The sequence below is a fragment of the Triticum aestivum genome, chromosome 2D (genome assembly GCF_018294505.1).
Source record: "Triticum aestivum cultivar Chinese Spring chromosome 2D, IWGSC CS RefSeq v2.1, whole genome shotgun sequence".
NCBI lineage: Eukaryota > Viridiplantae > Streptophyta > Magnoliopsida > Poales > Poaceae > Triticum > Triticum aestivum.
The window spans coordinates 79769355-79783672 of NC_057799.1; the positions used below are offsets into that span (position 1 = coordinate 79769355).

The following is a 14318-nucleotide window of genomic DNA, read 5'->3' on the forward strand; positions in this document are numbered from 1 at the left end:
ACTGCATTGTAGTATCGTATCGCACCACATGTACGCAGTACGCTCAGTCTGCCTGCCTGCCATCATCTTTGATCTTTGGCCCGTTCAGAGCTTTCACCGATGTTGCTCCCGACTTTAACCCGCTGCATGTCGGGAGGCGCAGGAGCAGGAGCAGGAGCTCACTCTCACTCACCCCGGTCTCAAAAGCAAAGGGCAACACAACAACCAACCGACCGTCCTCCGCTTTGCCACCCGTTCGAACCAATCACCGAGAGCAATGCCACCGGTAACTCGCTTTGCCCTTTTTGTCTGAAGGCGCTGCACAAAGCAGGCAGCAGCTGCGTTGCCATGCACTGCTCCATGGCTATGCATGCATGTACGTATGATACTGATACCGTACTCCAGAAGCAGCGGCAGCTGGAGTCAAAAGGAAAAAGGCTTCGTCGTCGGCAGAAGAAGAGGCAGCAGACATACATGCGGAAGGTACAGACAGCGTCGCTTTCCCACGCCGTATTTCGTAGGCTAGCTCCCAGTTTGGGCCGGCAACGGGAGCCGTCACAGAGAGAGACGTGCATCTGCATGGATATGATTAACCAGAGAGATTGTACATTTTCCCTCCGGTTCCTTGTCTCGAGGTGTAGTACTAACGGCAAAGATAGAATGAATCATGGGACTTGATCAAACTCTTGAGAGTGCTTGCTTGCTTTCAGGAAAAGATAATACTACCAGCAGTAGTATTTCAGAGTTGGAGACAGTGTCCATTATCTGGGGCACCATCACCTCTCGGCTTTAAATTTGCCTCTCCCCTACCTGGCCTGCCTTTTGGCAGCAACAGCCGGGCACGAACATTGAGTTTGTGGAGCCGGCGGCAAACGTGACACGTATAACAGCACAGGTAGGTTATCTGCACAGAGCATGAGGTATATATTTATATATATCCTATAATATGGGAGTATTTGCAAGTGGCGAGAACATGCAGGCAACACCATGATTGCCGATTCGCGTTCAGGTAAACATAAGTACATGCTCGCAATCATGACATACTATTATCATATATGTTGTCCAAAAACAAAGATTATCATCCAACGCCCTCCATAAAAAAATGGTGAAGATTAGTTTTTGGCATAGTACATGGCATGCTCGTTCATCGGGTGCCATTTTTCCTGGGTGCATGCACGACTTTCCTCCTACCTTTTCTCCCCTTTCTGTTTTCCACATCAGTTAACAGAATCGCCGGCGTCCAATCAGCGTACGAGAGAAGGTTCGGTGTCGAGAGTTGCCGGCCACGATCTCCCTCCACATCACACGCATAATAATAATAATAAAACCACGGGAACACGTCTCACAGCTGTCTCATCTTCCAACCCCCTCCTCGTCAAATTTTCTAAGCTCGCCCCATCAGCACAAACACCATAAAATACAATAATCATGTCAACAAGATCAGAAATCAGAAGTATATTTTATGAAGAGAATTCAAAGACCAAAACGAAAGCTCACCCAGCACTGGCGGCACCAGCTACAAACAAGCCTTCCTTCGCTACCGCAGCACCACTTTTACAGAGCTGTTTGCACCTGCAGGAAACGCTTTCGGAAGATGTTAACTTCTTCCATCCACGAACTCGGATCCACGTCGACTATGGACCTAACACTGTCCAATCATTGCTACTTCCAGATCAAAGGCGCAGCAGCACAAGATGAAAAATATCAAGATCCAGATCCAAAACATCTCATGACTCGATGACCGCGACTGAAAGGTGCGGCCACGCAGTCAGGCAGACATGCGTATCAAACATCTCATTTCATCAGCACAAAACAACAATCTTACTATAGTAGTACTATACATGGCATCAGCAAAGCATCCACAATTAAGCTGTGCCGAAAACAGTGGCCCGGATCTGATTTAGATTGATGGACACATGTGATGTTGTTATCAGATACACTGTTGCAGTTCCTTCTAGTTAGCACATCCAATTCAGATTGATCTGATTTAGGTTAAACTCAAACACGAACCTAGCTAGCCGATGAATCTGTCACTCTCATGGCAGGGGAGCAAGTTGCACCAGATGTGCAAACATTACACCCAATTTCCTGCGACTTTTGGTGATTGCAGATAAGCCATCATCACAGGCTGACCCCGACGGAGCACACAAAATGCCGATGCCTCAGCTGCCACTCACCAAGTTCAGTTGGCCTGGACCCATTTGGGTGCAGCATCATTCATTGGGACTTGGCAAATGCCCAAGACACGATCATTCAGCCCAGGAAAAGGAGAACAAAACTGAGGCATCACTGCCGCTCTGTGTTCCAATGCCAGGTCCCAAACGGAAAACAATGTACAATGTTGAGACAGAAGAAATCCAAGCATGTCCCTCCCATGGGCATGTATGTCGACAAGCGTAAGCGTATCAATCAACAAATTTTTTACCCCACAAAAAACCTAACACATGCTGCCTACCCTCAGGTGAAACACAAAAAGAGACATTTACAACTCCCGGACCGGCTTGCGCGCTTGGTTACAACTCTCCTATCTTTTAACTTGAATCACTAAGTTAACATCTCCATCTCCATCTCCTACCCTACAAATATCAGTGAGCTCTATGTATTGTATGTATCAATATTAATATAACTAGTATTTAAATTTAAGCGAGAGCCGGACCATTTCTGGAGCAACTCTACCATCCGGATGGCCTGCGCTGAAGCCCCACTCAACCATCCTTGTACCAAAAAATCGATGGCGTACAAGTTCGGGCACCCCACTTCGCTATGCAGAGGCTGAGCTTTCCATTGACATCTCAAGGTTCATCTGCATCGGGGGGCTGGCTTCGTTGTCAAGCTCCGGGATCTTTTCAGCTGTCCTCTTGAAATGCTTTGTATATGAAATCCTTAAAACGCCTCGAGTACTGCCTTGGATCCACTGCCGATATCGAGGTCGGGTCGTACTGGAAAGATTTGTACGCGTGCTCAAGCCTTTTGCTGATGTCATAATCTTGAAGTATGTCTATGATCCCAAAATACAGTATAACATCGTAGTATTCCCCGGTTGGCTCTCCAATGAGCTGCGGCTCGCAATCGTTCTTCCTAGCAGTCAGCTCTGCTCTTGCAGGCATACTTGTCCCGAGTTTGATTTTAGACAACCTGTTCATTCACAGATATTCAGATAAATATCTCAAATAAATAGCGAAACAGCATAAACCAGAATTTTATGGGGAAGAAAAACTTCAGTAGCCCTATCTTGAAAGTTCAACTTTGTGGATATTTACTACTCCTACCTACTATTCAGCTAGTTGACAGCCTATGCAACCGTATGCAGGGCCGCTTGAAAAATATGAATCTAAAGGTAAGAACAGCTAGGGTCCAGGTGTAGAAATAAGCCATGGTGGGCACGAAAGAACTCGACACATTCTAGAATTTGAAATTGAATAGGTCAAAGAAGAATGATCACATCGATGGCATTTAAAATTATTTCATTTCAGTTGTTATGACTGTTGATTGTTAACTTTTGTAATTAGACGTCCCTATTGACTTAGAATTAAAATGCTGCTTAAGAAAGAAGTATCAAGCAAACAAACCACCAACTTTCAGCCATATATAAACAAAGGGATCCATAAACTAGCAATATTTGATAATTTGCTAGTATGAAGCCACCTAATACTAATTACTATACAAGGATCAAAATTGCATTCCAGTACAACATAAGTACATGGTATAACAGATAAGGGTGGTAAAATATCTAGCTTACCCATTTGGATCAGCAAGAAATTGATCCGTGTATCCTCTTGAAAGCCGAAGTGTTGATACTGTGTTGGTATCATTGTCCATGCAACCTTCAATCAAACAGTGCACATTGTAAGGTATAAACAACCAACTGATTGTTCTTTGATAAGTTTGCAAATGTGTTACGAGTTATCCAACCAACCTTCAGTCAGAAGCTTCTCTCCATTATGCCTAAAATGTACCCCCACCAGGAGACTGTAATCCATAATCTTCTCTTGCTCAAGGAAATCACAATCCCTGTCCACTTGCCTGCTTGGATACAATTAAGTTCTTTATTAACATTATGGACTAAATGCACAAATTGGTACTAGTAATAAACTAAAACACAAACTAGAATATGAAAAGAAAATGGTTGCACCTTTGGAACTCTTTAAACCATTGCTTCTTTAATCTAAATATGAAGTTTAGATCAAGGTCTTTCAGAGTTGTATACTGGTCAATTTCAGTTTGTGGCTTGTCAGTTGTGCGGCCAAGAGACGAGCCTTTCAGATCAAACCGCCTATGGATAGAATTATGAGAGCAGAATAGATTCCCCATTATGACAAAGCGAACCTGGGTAGTAGTGCGACAGCAAACAGTTAGGGTGCAAGTTTTGAACATTGGACATAATGATAAAGAATACAAATCAAAATCATACAAAACAGATGGTGCCAAGTATGGAGAAGAAATATAAAGTTGCATTCATCACTAACCTTCTTCTGATTTGCACCAGCTAACTTGACACAATGTAGACCAAAAAATTTAGTCACTAGAGTATCCTCAAACGCACGGACATGATTGTAGTAAGCTGGAAGCATCTTCAAAAGCATCTGTAATGTTAACAAGCATTTCTTGCGTTCAGCATAAAGCTTCTGGAATTATTTATGATGAAGCTTAATTAGAAAGCCTAGAGACAAGAGGGAACCACAAAGAACAAACCTTCACTTCTGATTTCTTCATTGTCTTTATCATGTACCGGTCATCGTTTGTTAGGTAGAAGAAGCTTCCACTCTTACCCGGAGACGAGAGCTCCCGGAGAGCCTCGCTTCCACAGAGGGATAACATGTAATCAGCAGCATCGACCTTGAACAACTTGCGCAATGTCCTGCGATTCAATTCAGAACAAATGGCATGTTGATCAGCATAGTGACACCAGAAGGAAGATACATCATATATATAGCTTTGAAATGGGGAGTGGTGAGTGATGACCAACCGGAACACCTGTGGGCAGTAATCCTTCCATCTGAAGTCGCAAGAATTGTGCCGCGGAGTGTGTTTCGAGCCTTCCTGAGGGAACTTTGTCCACACTTTTTCCTTGGGATCGAATGCCGATGGTTTCAGCTCAAGCGTAACCGGACCTTGCTTCCCAACTGAATGCCTGTGGCCAACACATCATTGTTAGGGCAGAGATAAAGATAAACTTAACTATCATCATGGATTAAAAAATGACTAATGGCTGTCATGTTGATTGAGAATCCACAAGGTACAAGCCTTTGCCATGTATCGAAACCGGATTGGCCAAACCCACAATTCTTCTCATTTCCTAACGATTGCATGATTCGAAGCAAACCCTTTACTAATTCACCACTGACAGGGTAATACTGCATCCCCTAATTCAGACTGGTAAATAAATCGGCAAAGGTGCTGAAAGCAAATGCAAATTTCTCCGGTTGATCGAATTCCACGGCCAAAGTTCCAAAATCTGCATAGTTCAGAGTCGCTAATGGAGGGAGATGGGCAGAGCAACACACCTGATGCCGAGCTGCAAGTTGAGCATGAGCTCGTAGTGCTTGTGCCCCTTGACGATGGTCTCCCCCTGCTGCTTCGCCTGCCGCGGGGACACCCACTTGGCGATGCGCGGCGCCGGGGACGGCGGCGGCAGAAGCTCCCCGCCCTCCGCGCCGTCCTCCGTCCTCACGCTCCTCCGCGCGTCGTCCACCAGGGCGGCCCCGTCCACAATGTCGCAGGTGATATCGCCGTCCGACTCCCAGATGCAAATCTTGTCGTACTTCCGGTCGCCGCCGGAGCAATTGCTCATCCCGGACACCGAGCTCGCCCGCCCATTGGCCGTCCGGTTGCCCGAGCTGTTGAGCGGCCTCTGCAGCGGCGTGGACTCGGGGGCGCCGGCGGCGGCCATGAAGCCCGGCAATTCCCTCGCGAAGACGTCGCGGGGGTCGCGCGCCGTCGGGGAGGACGCCGCCGGGGACGGGTAGTAGACGCCCTTCTGCTGGACAATGCCGCCGGGGCCGTCTCGCGTCCAGAAGCCGACGTAGACGCTGCCGTCGGCCCATCGGAAGGTGCCCTGGCCGCGCGGGCAGCCGTCCTCCCAGCCGCCGTCGTAGCGGTTGCCGTTGGCCCAGGCGAGCTCGCCGCGGCCGTGGATGAGGCCGGCCCGCCACTCCCCCGTGTACTCGGTCCCGTTGCGCCAGATGTAGCGGCCGGCGCCGTCCTGCAGGCCGGAGCGCCACTCGCCGTCGTACTGGTCGCCGTTGGCGTAGCTCTTCCTGCCGTCGCCGTGCTTGAGGTTCATGGACCAGGCGCCCTTGTAGGTGTCCCCGGCGGCGCCGGTGTAGGTGCCGTCGCCGTCCATGAAGCCGTCCTTGAACTCGCCCTCGTAGGTGGCGCCGGAGGGCCAGGAGAACTTGCCCCGGCCCGTGGCCTTGCCGTGCCGCCACTCCCCCTCGTACATGCACCCGTCCGTCCACAGGTATTTCCCGGCGCCGTCCGGCGCGCCGGCGCGCCACTGGCCCGTGTAGAAGTCCCCGTTGGGGAGGCCGCGCTCGACGTACTCCTCCTGGCTGCTGTGGCGGTGGGGGTCGGCATCGTCGACGCCCGCGGAGGAGGAGGCCGAGGAGGAGGCCGTCTCGGAGTCGTCGGCGGGCAGCATGGGGGCGACCCGGCGCCTGCCCCCGGGCTGCGGATGCTGCTGCACCTTGCGCACCGTCGCCTCCCACGCCCTGGCCAGGGTGTGCTCGTGCATTGGGCGCGCCCGCCTCTCCTGGCCACACCCGTCTCTTCTTTCTCCTCGTCCCGCCGCCGCCGCTCGAGCTCCCTCTCCGAACTTGGCGGTGGATCTAGCTAGCACCGGTGAAGGCCGCGCGCGCGCACGCTCCACGGCGGCATTGCTGGGGGGCGTGAGGCGGGTAATGGCGAGGAGTTAATGGAGACACGCAAGCGAGAGCGAGAGGGGCGAGGGAAAGAAAGAAATGCGCTTTGGGAGGGGGGGCGAGGAGACGGAGGTGGGGGGTGGAAGAAGACAGGGGAGGGGAGGTGGAAGGGGTGTCTGTCTTTCCGCTTTGTTTTCCTCTGTTTTATCTGCCTCTTTTTGATGAAACTTGGTACTCCTCCCATCCGTCCCATGGCCCCCGTGATGGCCTCCGTCCATCCTAAACTGGTTCTAGTTTTGTCTTTTTCATTTTTTTGTCAAAATTGAACAAATTTTACAGAATAAGTTTAGCAACCGGACTTAAAAACAAAGACAAAAAAGTTTAGCAAGGAGACTTGGTTGATTCTTGCGTTTACTAGCAGGGTCGTCTTGTTGGTGGTTATTGTGGTGGTTAGTGCGGGTGCTTGTCTTGTTCCTCTGGCCTGTGTAGCTAGGTTAATGCGTGGGTTCTAGTGCTGTCCCTAATAAGCTAAGCTAAGCTTCAGGTTAGCACAAGGGTGGTAGTAGTACCACTAGCCAACTAATCAATCAGTCCGTGGCTTAATTTAGGGGCTTGTCTGCCCATGAGCCTCCTGTCCTGGTCTTTCTTTCTTTCTCCTAGGTTTCCACTGCACAGGAGGAAGCCATATCCATCAGCAGCAGGAAACCGACGACGTATTCCGATGACGACGTGGACGCACAACAGTGCAACACGAATCAGTTTTACAGAGATTAATCAATTTTCTAAAAAAAAAGAGAATATCAGTTTACTTGACAATTCAACCTCTTTGCAGCCTCCATTTGTGGTGTGTGTGTGGTGGTGCATGGCATGGTGCCTTGTCTCTGTACCTAGCATACCTGCAGGACCAGCCTAGCTGAATAGCTGGTGCATTCAGCTGCTGCTGCTAATTATAGTATATTTAGGATTAGGAGTCGTAACCTCCCTTGTCAATGCCTCATCCGGCAATCTGCAGCCGTACTCCTAACAGCTGATGCTAGCAGCGTGTATGGTCCTAATCCCTTGACTGTTAGGTCTAACCAGTTGGTTCATCGGTCGGTGATGCCATTATTAATTAATCAAACAGCGCTCAGCCAATAACGCCTGGTCTCTAATCTTGGTTGAAACCACATACCCCAGTCTTGCTGCCTAAAAAATAGCCCAATCTTGCTTAAGATCGAGCACTTTGTGTGAAGCTCGGTTTCGGAGAAAAAGACTAAAAAAGAGAGGTGACAGGATCTGATAAAGCGGATCAGCAGGAGATACTGCTACTGGATAGACATGCAGGCCATCTTCTCCTGAGTTGAGAGCGGCAGAGCTGGTCCTGCCCCTGATCCTGCCGGTGGTTGTTCCACTGTCATGCGACGCATGTTGTATTTGTACTCATGTACTCCTGCTTCGGTATTTAAAGATGGAGATGTGTTTTAAGATGGAGCTGACTTTAGGATCATCGCATAGGATGCCAACCCAAATCCTGAGAGTACCGCTCGTACGTCGGAGATCAATGGCTCATCGGTGAGTGAAGCGGCCTGTGGATCTGGTTGCACAAAGCATCAACAAAAACCCTAAAACATGGCCAGTTCACGGATTGATCCAATCCACCTTCCCAAGAAAGCTAGAAGACGAAAACGACCTAATATCTTCTTCATCTCGGTAGTAGATGGCATTTGCCATGGCCTTCTACCGTTCCAACCTGATTTTTCTGAAGAAAATCTGATACTGACAGTATCGTCGAGGCACCAAAAGTGCATCCGCAGACCTAACAAACAATGGCGTTTACCTTGTAGTTTCTCATGTCCTGCACTGCACCGCACCGCCCCGCCCCGGGAATAAAAGATCACATAACCATGGCGTCGTGCGTGCAAGCAAGCGATCCGCCGATCTTGTCTTGATCCATTTCTTAAAGCCGCGTCCTTGCCTGCGATTAGGTGACCCCTGCCCACACAGCTAGCTGTTCTTATTTTCTCCAACACTCATAGCAACGCGACACCACCATTGGTTCCTCTTGGCCGGCCAATGTCTAGAGCCAACTCCACCGCGCGACCCCATCCCGTCCGTTTGGGGTAAAAGGAACAAACGTGGCGGCCCAGCGCGCGACGGCCCGGACCCATCTGGTCCGTCTTGTGTCCGGGTCGACCCATTTCAAGCGTAAATATGCGCTGGTTTTGGGTCGCGGCGGACACCAAACGGACACGTCACTCGTCTGCGTCGCGACCGCGTGGCTGGCGGCCACCTACCTCCCACCACCCAATATCAATGCGCACGGGCGGCCGGCCCCGCCTGTCATCCGCCCGGGCGAACGGTCGCGGTCCTTCTTAAATGAGGAAGCCATGAACCGGTCGTCGTCCACACTGCCCCACTCCACCCCGCGGCCTCCTCGAAACCCGACAACCCAAAGTCCCCAAACTCTAGCCTTGAGCTCGCCGGCCGCCTCGCAGCCATGGGCCTATGGAACTACGGCCGCAAGGGGAAGCACGACCGCGAGGCCGGCTCCTCGTCGGGTCGCCGCCGCGGCTCCGTGAAGAAGGAGGAGCCCGCATCACCACCGCGTCGGGCCCCCGCGCCGCCCGCGTTCTCCATCGCCCCCACGGCCGCCGGCGAGCGCGACCGGCACTACATCGAGGCGGCCGTATGCCGCCGCTATTGGGAGACGAGGACGCCGCTTCCCTCGAGCGATGTCCACCTCCCAAACAACTGGCATTTGTCAGCCGACCGCGTGCCGATCCCGCCGGTCCCATTGAGCGGCCGTGCACGCCGCCAGGAGATCGAGCACCGCCGCCGCCTCCTTCCGGACGACCTATACTACGACGAAAGGTACGCCCCCGACTCGCCCATGTGGGACACCTGGTTCCAGGACGAGCACGACACGCGGCGGGCGTCCTTCTTCGCCGGCACGTCTACGGCGCCGCGGCGGCCACGTCCAGAGCGCCGAGCAGCTGCTCCTCAGGTGCGCGGGTGTGCGGCCTCACGCCCACGCCGTCGCCTTCCCCGTCTCCGTCACCACCTCCACCTCCTCGCATGACAGTGGAGGAGAAGGCCCGTCTCATGGCGCGTGTCATGGAGGACTCCATGCGCACGCACGACGAGCGCCAATGGGAGGGCCTCGAGGAGATGACGGCCCTCTCCACGTCCGGCGACGTCGCCATCCCCGAGCTGGAGATGGTGGTGAAGGAGGAGGTGATGGAGGAGCCGCCGGTGGCCGCGTTCCACCCGGGCCTGGTGGGCTAGGGGTGGACCTGGTCGTGCACGGCAGAGCAGATAGCCGACGCCGTGGGGGGCGTGAACTGGTGCCCCACGCCACCGCGGTCACCGGAGCGGGACGCCTCGCCACGGGAGGAGGTGGTGCAGGCACCGGCCACCTTCCAGCCCGCCGCCCCCGTGCACCACGGACCGCCGGCCCACCTCTGGACGCCGTCGGACTACGTCGACCTCGTCAGCGACGACGACAACACCGGCGGCCACTGAAGATGGCGACGGCCACGGCATCGCCGGGCGCGGCAGGATCGCGGGCGGCGTTTTTTATTTTATTTTTATGTTAATTAGGCACTGGGCCTAAGTGAACCGTGAAACTGGGCCGTTTTGTGGCCATGGCCCCTTAACTTATGTTTTAAATTTTTTTAATTGGTTTATTTATTTTTTAAGTCATTTTATTTTGGTTTTTCTGTTTTTTTATCACGTCCAACACGGACATGATTTGGGTGCGGCCGCGCGCTGGGCGAACCACAACACAACGGGACAGAGGCGGACATGGACGAATCCATTGCCACCCTAAAGGGACAAAATCCGGTCAAACCGGACGTCCGTTTAGAGTCGTGCGGTGCAGTTGGCCTAATCTAATCACATCTGCAATGGCCGTTCCAACGTGCGAGGAGACAGATACTTACTCAAGGGCCCAAAAAATAGTGTTGGACGTATTGTGAGGTCAACTGCGGCATTGTTCTCGCACAGCTGCAGTGCTTGTTCTTGCTCCGTGTCCATCGTTTAGCTGTTCGGATATACTAATCCAGTTCCAGTCCAATCAGCTTGCTTGGTTGGAGGGGCCAGGCCAAAGCAGTTCTCTTCTTGTTGCACATCCGCCCTGTGCGGACAATCAATGGGATATATATATTGGAGACCTGCCAAGGGTTTGGATTTTGGGATTTGTCACGCACTGTGGAAAGATCCTTCCTCAAAAAACAACAAAAACAGTGCAAGAAAAAAAACAATGAAATAAATGGAGGAACAGGACGTGTCTGCTGGAGAGGGGAGGAGGAAAAATGTACAGGAAAGTGACTCATGCCACACCCACACACGTCTGACCGGTTCTGCCACACGACGACCTAAAAAGGAGACAAATATCCAGGCAAAAAAGAGGGGGCAAATATGTTTTATGAAATGCATTGTCTGGGCATTATATATCTGTACATCATGTGATTTTTAAGTTGAAGTTGCTTGACTGTATGTTAATGGGCCCGGTCCACTATATATCTGTCAAAACAATATGACATAATTTGCAAAAGGAAACGCAGCCGCCGCCTCCCCCTCCTCAGAAAAAAGCTAGGGCGCGTGCCTCTCGCCGCCGCCGCCGCAGGTCCACCTCGCCTCCGGTGGCCCTAGGGCCATTTGGGGGTGCGGTGAACTTAGCAAAGGCCGGCGGGAGGGCTCCGTTGTTAGTAGTTTCTTTGATTTTTGTTAGGGTTTGTGTTCTGCTCAAGAAGACGAGACGGCGGCGGCTCCTTAAAGATGAAATAAAGGTCTCCCCGCCTAGCTCCCATTCTGAAGGTGCATCTAGCATCGTTGGTGGACGTGTGGAGGTGTGTCTCCGGCGGATCTATCCTCGGTGGATTTGCTCGGATCTGGTTATTGCTCGCTCTATGTTCGTGTGTCTTCAGGTTGGATCCTTTTGATCTACGTTATTCTTCATCGGCGGCGGTTGTTGTTCTAGTGCATTGGTCCTATGGGGCCTTAGCACGATGACTTCGCGACTGTCTACTACAACAAGTTGTGCCTGACTCTAGCGAGGGAGGCGCGATGATGGCGGCGCGCCTTCGGATTGCTTCAGTGCTTCTCATCGTCGCTAGGTGGTCTACGGATCTGGATGTAATTTTTATTATTTCTGGCGTTTGTTGTACTGCCATGATTGAAGATGAATAGATCGGAAGTTTTCTCGCAAAAAAACAATATGACATACATTGAACCAATTAACTTTAAGAAAAATGTTCCAGTTCAGTATTGCTTTCCAATTGGAGAAATCTAAGGGGTCACCCACTTTTAAAAGAAACATCTGAGGATTGCTTGTGTATTTTTATTACAAAAAACAATGCAGTGACTTCCTTGCAATGATTGTCAATAATTTTAGGTTTGATCGAGACAAATTCTGAACCAATGGTAGATATTCGTCGTTTTTGTATTAAAATTTAAGCAGGAACCAAATTGCAATTAACTTATTGATTAGGGGAAAGGTTTACTCCACTCGACCCCTACCTGCGAGCCCATAGACTCGCCTCCCATCCGCCTGCCGCGTCGGCGGCTCGTTCAGTGGTCTATGCACAACATGTAATTTTATTATGTTTGAGATGTTGTTTTTTTACTTCAGATGATTTTTATAATAGATATGATCCTTTCGCAAAAAAAAAACTTCAAAGTGAACACGCTAGCATATGCTATGTGCTCAAGATGAAAGCATTAGAAAAATCTCATTCTTATAATAAAAAACCACACATGTAGAGAACTTGGTATTATGTGTGGATTTGAAGTTTTGTGCAGTGTCTTGCATCCTTGTAGTTGGTGCAAAAAAAGGTACACTTGAAGCATTAAATATACTAACTATCCAGCTCCTTTTTCAATTTTCTTTTTTATGCAAGCTATAGATCAACACATTATTCTCATAATCTTGTTTGTACATTTTCATGCCTACTTTCATTTTTTTCAGACTTTTTAAAACTTAATAGACACATGTTTTGAGTTTTTGTAAATAAAATACACATGTGTTTAGGTTAAATAGGTTATCCTCCCTTTCGGACCAACAATTGTCAAGAGTATTATTGCCTCCCAGTTCCTTTTTATAGACTATATTAGTTAGTTTTCAAAGTCAAATGTTTCTATCTTTGACTTAGTTTATAGGAAAGCAATCAACGTCTACAATTCCAAATTAGTAGATGCACCATGAAATACATTTTTGTATTTTTTATACTGTATTTTTTATTTATCGTTGTATGTTTTAGCTAAAATATAAATGTTTGACTTTTAAAAAATCAATCCACCTTATAAAAAGGAGTGGAGTAGGCATCTATACAGGCAATCAAGAATAAAAATCCTCGCAAAAAAATCAATGATAACTTAAAAATATATAGAAATCATTGTTTGACGTATGGGTGTCTTAGTCAGTTTTTTTTTTGGGTCGGTCGCAGACAGTATGTATGTGTAAGTTTTTTTGTTTTTTGTTTTTGCAAGTGCGTCTAAGTTAACCCAATGCCAACGCAATAAACGTCACAGTAATGGGAAGATCCTCGTGTCTACTTTGTTTGGGAGGAAGATCCTGGCACAAATGGCAGAGATCGACATACCAAAAATAGGCCATAACAGAAGGTTAAAAAACAAAAAGAGGACATAATAGAGACGCGTCGTGCTAAGGATTTCCATTAGAGATTTCACTGCCATATACTCCCTCCGTTCCAAATTACTCGTCGCAGAAATGGATGTATTTAGAACTAAAATACATCTAGATACATCCATACCTGCGATAAGTAATTCGGAATGGAGGGAGTATCACATGATCTTTATCCCAGTGGCAGCTCACTTGTTGTTTTCCCCTTGCAGGACCATCTCTCGCACAGGTACATCCTACAGCAACAACCGTTCCCATTACTACCAAATTTCCGTGCCATGGCTACAGTGGATGGCTACGATGTGCCGCGGTCTACAGTGAAACCACATCAGCTCTTCGTTTGTCTCAGCACCAATGATGACTCGGAAAATCGGAACCCGGCTCATTGAAAGTAAGTAAACGCACGCAGAAATCTCCATAGGAAATACAGTAGGAAAGAGAGGGAGAAACGTCGGTATCCATGAGAAGAGGAAAAACACGTAGAAAGGGGAGCAACAGTGCGTGCCACCAGCGCGAGCCAGATCGCGTCGTTGCATATATATCTCACTCCGAGACCCCTCCTGCCCGGTTGCTCGCCCCGGTCACGGTCACCACGCTGCGACGCGCAACTAGGCGCCACGCGCACCGGACGCGCGGGGCACGTACGTACGTACGTGCGTCGTCAGGTGGTGGGTGAACGGATCGGCGGATCCCCGGGAGCGTACGTGCGCGCGACTCGTTTTCCTTGCGCGAGTGCGCGAAGAGGAGCCGCGTCCCCGGGCCGGGAGCGTGCTCTGGTCCGCCTGCCTCGCCAGATCCGGAAGGTTCGATACGGGGAGACGGATCCAATGATCCGCCGCGACCGGCGTGTCGCAGCG

At 49.9% G+C, this 14318-nt stretch overlaps 1 protein-coding gene across 1 annotated transcript; it reads right to left on the reverse strand.

The window, feature by feature from the left end:
* Positions 1 to 2258: 2258 nt before the first annotated feature.
* LOC123051742 (phosphatidylinositol 4-phosphate 5-kinase 6) lies at positions 2259 to 7000 on the reverse strand. Its single transcript, XM_044474709.1, has 8 exons — positions 5484 to 7000; positions 4946 to 5110; positions 4672 to 4837; positions 4446 to 4562; positions 4112 to 4305; positions 3896 to 4002; positions 3719 to 3803; positions 2259 to 3114 (listed from the first exon to the last, which is right to left on the reverse strand). The coding sequence occupies exons 1-8, from the start codon at positions 6710 to 6712 to the stop codon at positions 2826 to 2828; spliced, it is 2352 nt and encodes a 783-aa protein (XP_044330644.1). The 5' UTR covers positions 6713 to 7000; the 3' UTR covers positions 2259 to 2825.
* Positions 7001 to 14318: the final 7318 nt, after the last annotated feature.